The following is a 6382-nucleotide window of genomic DNA, read 5'->3' as shown; positions in this document are numbered from 1 at the left end:
AAGATGGTAAAGTTAGGTATTATATGCATCTTGTATTCGATATTTATGGAACAAGTTATACCAGAAGATGGTAAAGTTAGGTATTATATACATCTTGTATTTGATATTTATGGAACAAGTTATACCAGAAGATGGTAAAGTTAGGTATTATATACATCTTGTATTTGATATTTATTATATTTATTATTATATTTCCATCATGATAGTATGGACCACTGATCGACGTAGTCAGTGTATGGACTCAGTCTGCTCTGTCCTAAATGTTTTTACAATACCATAATACGGCTCATAGGACTGGCCAGGAAGCAACAAACAGTGTTGGTCGGGATGCTATTTATATCATCAATTGCTTATACAATAATTGTATTGGTGTGAACTGAGGCCTTCTGTCCAATAATACGGCTCATAGGACTGGCCAGGAAGCAACAGTGTTGGTCGGGATGCTATTTATATCATCAATTACTTGTACGATAATTGTATTGGTGTGAACTGAGGCCTTCTGTCCAATAATACGGCTCATAGGACCGGCCAGGAAGCAACAAACAGTGTTGGTCGGTATGCTATTTATATCATCAATTGCTTGTACAATAATTGTATTGGTGTGAACTAGTTTACGTTGTTGAACAATAATATTTATCAATTTAATAATCATTAGTATTAGGTTCACTTATTTATTTTAACGTTAAATGGTTTGTTATTAATATGGTTTACCTTTTTAAGTGGTTTTTCTGAATTAAGTTTACTTATTATTCAGAAGAATTGGAAAACCAGTAAGTTAGTCATTTCTGATCTCGGAGCAGGTCACGTGACCATGGAGTGAATGAGAGAAGACTACATTAGTAATTATACGAACTTAAAAAGTCACGAAGAATTTAACAATACGTCAACCCACTTAAAGCTGTGGCTTTAAGTTTAAAATAGGTGTACACAATTATAAGACTTTGCATAAGAAAGTCTTAGATAGATTTTAAATCTTTTTTTTTTACTGCAGTGAAGAAAATAATAAAATTTCTTACTTTGTTCACCTTTATTATTGTAATGAAAGCTGAACAGACAATCTATTCCGAATGCTACTTTTGGTACTTGATAACATTCAAACAGAAGTTCTGACATCACTGAAAAATAAAACACGAAAATTTATTTTCTAGCAAATGAGGATAATGAACATTAAGTAATTTGTAATATATTTTACAATGACATAGGAGAAAACAGTAATTGCACAGTTTACATTATTAATATAAAGTTACCGTTAAAAATATATTACTATTTAATAGCCAGTGTAGCCTGAACTTATTACTGAATGAACTAGTTACAATGACTAGTTCTACTTTAATTATAGTATTTTGGTACTTGTGTATAAAGTTAAAATCGTAAATAATATTCAACGTTAAGCTGGTACACAATTAAAAACATTTTATTTAGGCCTATCTATGCCCTTCAAAATGTTGATGACGACTACATGTTTCGACGTTACAACGTCATCCTCAGGAGTGAATTACAAGACAATTGCCAAAGTATTTATAACTTAACAGGAGTGAATTACAACGTTGTAACGCCGAAACATGTAGAGTCGTCAACTTTTTGAAGGCCATAGATAGGCCTAAATAAAATGTTTTTAATTGTGTACCAGTTTAACGTTGAATATTATTTATGATTTTAGTTCTACTTTGTTATATACATACATAGTTCTTAGTCTGCAAATAGGTCACTAGTGAAAACCGAGTAGATAATAAAAATCTTAACAGCACAGTTTAAATTGAATGCAAGTACCAACAAAGGTTAGAATTCAAAGTAGAACTGGATTCAGTATTATTTCTCAGAAATGTTTTATAAATCATCAAACCTTACTCTTTTCTTAACCCCGTGTAACAGCTATATTAAAACATATGATGCTCTTACATTGTCTTGACATAGGTGGATTGCAAGGTGTTTCCGTAAGAACAATTGGATGATCAACACACCCATCTGTAGTGATCCCAAGGTGGCTAAAAATGTGATCGAAAATCTGCTCCTATTGACATGGTGAAAAAAAAATATTTGTACAATTAAATAATTCTGTATTGAATTTGGTCAAATATGTTTTATATTATATAAAATAATTCTAAAGTGTTCGACATGCAAAGAAATCCATGTAAAAGATAGAAAATACAAACACTACTATGAAACTTTTTGCCACTCTACATAATGCTCAAATCTCACAAGCACATCCTAGAAATAACATTAAGACTAGAAAGTTGTTATCTGTTAAGGTCTAGGGCCAGAATAAAACATTTAAAATTTTTCTATCATGATTGATTGTTTGTTTGTTTTGAATTTCGTGCAAAGCTACGGGAGGGCAATCTGCACTGGCCATCTCTAATTTAGCAGTGAAAGACTAGAGGGAAGGTAGCTAGTTATCACCACCAACCGCCAACTCTTTTATCAACGAATAGTGGGATTAACTGTCACTTTATAATGCCCTCACGGCTGAAAGGGCAAGCATGTTTGGTGTGACGGGGATTCGAACCCGCGACCCGATTGCGAGTCGAGCACCCTAACCACCTGGCCATCCCGGGCCTATTCTATCGTAAATACAAACACAAATTATTTTCAAAATATCATATTCTAAGATCTTTTATAAGAATTACAGTATTCAATCTGTCTAAAAATTAGGAGAAAATAGATTATAAGTACTTCTAAGCAAGAAAGATAAAAATATAAATATTTAAAAATTGAACATAAACAACATTTAAGTGTAGGTCTAGTCTTTAAAAAAATTAAATACAATATCAATGATTTCAGGTATGTTTCTTCATAAAACATGTAGAAAATTTAATAATTTTAGTTAAGTTTCAATTACTCTCTTAGAGTTGAACTCTTAAACTTTTTATCCATAATGCAACTTTTAAATTGTTATATTTTAGAATTTCACATAATGCTGCAAAAATGTTAACTGTTAGTGGAGGAACACAATCATTGATTACACAAAACATTGGTTATTTTCTGGTTTCAACCAAGCCCTTCATTAATATTCTGATGATTTATTATAACAAAAAAAATATCAAAAACAATCTATGATCCATTCCATCTGGGACACTTTCTGGCAACAGAAATGAAAAAACACGCTGCCTCAGACAGTTTAACATAGTCAACTGTACCAATACAAGTACACTAAACGTACATCTTGGGATAAATATTAATACTGATGGGCCTATCTTATAAAATTTTATAAATTTCACTAAATAAAATAACTCTTTCAAACACTTAGAACATACACCTAACATGTACAAACAAAAATAAGAAAATTTAGAAACAATTATTTGTACTTAAGATGTAATGTTTGAATCAATCTACCAATAATATTAGTTTTCTCACCTGTATGTCAAACTGCATGACCATGTTGCGATCAAATTGACTTTTCAATAGCCATCTCACCACTTCGATATTAGTTATATCATTTCCTATTTGAGTTTCTCCTTCCTGTATGAAATATAGATTATCATTATAAACACACTTAAAGTAAACATTTGCATAGAGTAGCTCCGATATAATATTTTAAAGTCTATGCAAGTATTTATAACCACTTAATGATTAAAGGGTTTGGGTTTTGAATTTTGTGCAAAGCTAAACGAGGGCTATCTGCGCTAGCCATCCCTAATTTAGCAGTGAAAGACTAGAGGGAAAGGAGCTAGTCATCACCACCCACTGCCAACTCTTGGGCTACTCTTTTACCAATGAATAGTGGGATTGACCGTCACATTATAATGCCCCCACGACTGAAAGTGCGAGCATATTTGGTGGGATGGGGACTCGAACCTGCAATCTTCAGATTGCAAGTCAAGCATCCCTAACCACCTGGCGATGCCAGACCCTGAAAATTAAAACATTTCTAACAATATGTCTCAAAATGTAACCTGCAAGTAATGAAATTAATAAAATATAAATGCAATAAAAAGATATTTTTCAGAAACACAATTTAAAACAAAAAAAAAAGTAAAAAATAATTAGAAAATCAACACCATCAACAAGGAGTTCCTGAAAAGTTTCCGTAAAAACAAAAAGAATCAAAATAGTTGGGTAACCTGCTATTTGAACCCACATTTTTCAGATAACCCTTAAAAATTATCTTGTCAGATGATAATGTGGAAGTACCAAGAGAGAGTACCAGTGTCCGAGCTAAGGAAGGAATCTTATATAAAGTGATTCTTATTGAATTAAAGAGTGAGAATTATCTGATTCTGAGGTAATTAAAATGAAAGTATTTGATTCCCTCGTATTCATGCAAAAACTATATCCTATGATTTTATTACTTTGATAATTCTATATTTAATTTGACGAATGATTTTAACATCCCCCCCCCCCCCGAAAAGTAAATCAGTATTTAAGTGCAGTAACTTACACAAATATTAGAACAAATCTAATCAATACTAGCAAAAAAAATCTACTTAAATAAGGCCAATGTTAAGTTTCAAACTAACTTGATTTAACTTTCAAACCAAATCAAAACATAAAAACCTAATAAAGATAAACTAAATTATGGAAATGATATTACATAAATTTAATGTACATATATTTTTTATTCTACTTAAATATTTTTCTAGGAGCCAACAAGGAAACACAGTAAAAAAACAACACAATATAGTGTGTAGCAGTTAGTGAAAAACAACGTAAATGGAACAGTTAGAGTTCCTGATATCACAAAAACTAATTTCAACAAATTTTTCCTTCCTCCTCAGTTTTCCACTGTCTTCTGAAACAATGCTCGAGAGGGAGGAATATTTAGTACCCATGGCAGTTAAAGTTAAAACTTGAATCATCAAAAACTTTAAAAAAGCAGAAATTTCCTGAAAAATATCTGACTAACCTTTTTTCCCCTCTGTTTGGCAACTAAATTTCTAAAAATCATGCGAGGCTTTTCATTTGTAGCCCATCCTACTTTACATTGAGAGGATCCTAAAAAATAAAAGCCACAATACTTATTTAATAAACTCTCCTATTAAGATGCTAATCTTACTAGCATACATATTTATAAAAATTGAAATTCAGTTGGTATTTATGAGTTATAAATGACTTTATCAATTGAATATAATAAATTAATTATTTGAACTTTACTAGGAAATAATGATATAAGAATATAATATGTATAAGAGAGATATTATTTCTAATTCCCCTGTCTGGAAAAGGTCTTACAATAACAAATGTTTGAAATTGACAAAAAGAGAAAACTGTAAAGTTTTAGTATGGAAGAGTAAGTCTACTTCTACAGTTTTAAGGCAGTAAGAAAATATACACTACTTATTTAGTTATTGTTTATCATATTAAAAAGGCTTAGTCAATTTTAGAAAGGTAATACTCACCATTATCTATAATAATTGGTGGTTTCTCTTGTCTTAATGATTTTGTGTATTCAAAGTATTTATCAGATGTACAATGTGGATCAGGCAGGTTAAAAACTTTCTGTGGCATTTTTGCTAAGTTTTAAACAAAATCTGGCAGTAATACACACCAACAGAATTACAAAAGTTTGTATACTCTAGAAATTGGCTAATTTAAATAAAGTTATGGCTTGAAAACAATATTTTTTTCATTTGGAGCCATACACTACCAGTACCAATACTAAACATGTGTCATCATCGCAATTTTGAATGTCAATGCCAATCATAAGACTTAAAAATTAATTTCAACCGTTAGTGTTTCTGAATCTTTGTAACTTGTTGTTACAAACTTTCTTGCATTGTTCTTTAAGTTCTTCCCTCTTGTACAAACTATAATTAATTGTGGTACTGAACATGGAAAACTCAAGACAGCAAAACAAGATTCTCTAATATCGTCGAAGTTGTCACAGTCACTTTATAAGTTAGAATGTTAATTAATAGTAGTACTAGTAGTAGCACTAGGTCAATACAGGTATTTACTTTAGTAATACTAGTACTAGGCCTATAACTTTTATTTCGTTATCATACGGTAATGAAGTTTAATGTCAATTGGTACCACCGAAAGTTGTTCAGCTTAAGTACTCTGGAAAAGCATAATCGACGTAAGCATTTAAATATCGTATTCATTTATCTTAAAACAATGACTTTAAATTAATATAAGAATCTGCCAAGGAGTAGAGATCGTTTGTATTGAATTTTGTAGGCCTACACAACGTTCTCTCACAAAACCTGAAAACATTTTTAAATCGCAGGATAATATCGCCGCCTAGTGAGCAGAGTAATAGTAACACCTGTGGCTAACATTTATATGGAAACTCAACCGAAATGGCGATGGAAATGTTCAATGTCCTTATAATGTTTGGCATAATTTCTTTTCTGGTGTCCTTCGGTGGCTGGGTGATAAGTCGGAAGGTTTATAACACTACAATTCAGGTTTTAGACATCCGCGGTGGGCATAGCACAGATAA

At 31.3% G+C, this 6382-nt stretch overlaps 1 protein-coding gene across 1 annotated transcript in view; it reads right to left on the bottom strand.

The window, feature by feature from the left end:
- LOC106468494 (actin-related protein 5-like) overlaps positions 1-6158 on the bottom strand; it is a 19187-nt gene extending 13029 nt beyond the window's left edge. The window contains exons 1-5 of the mRNA XM_013928924.2: positions 5337-6158; positions 4844-4932; positions 3355-3459; positions 1900-2011; positions 1017-1115 (exon numbers count right to left, since the gene is read on the bottom strand). Of these exons, the coding sequence (XP_013784378.2) occupies positions 1017-1115; positions 1900-2011; positions 3355-3459; positions 4844-4932; positions 5337-5445 (514 nt within the window). The 5' untranslated portion in view covers positions 5446-6158. The remainder of the gene's footprint in view (positions 1-1016; positions 1116-1899; positions 2012-3354; positions 3460-4843; positions 4933-5336) is intronic.
- Between the last annotated feature and the right edge of the window lie 224 nt (positions 6159-6382).

This window comes from Limulus polyphemus, unplaced genomic scaffold, assembly GCF_000517525.1.
Source record: "Limulus polyphemus unplaced genomic scaffold, Limulus_polyphemus-2.1.2 Scaffold3025, whole genome shotgun sequence".
In the NCBI taxonomy this organism is placed as follows: domain Eukaryota; kingdom Metazoa; phylum Arthropoda; class Merostomata; order Xiphosura; family Limulidae; genus Limulus; species Limulus polyphemus.
This window is presented reverse-complemented; position numbering and strand designations above follow the sequence as displayed.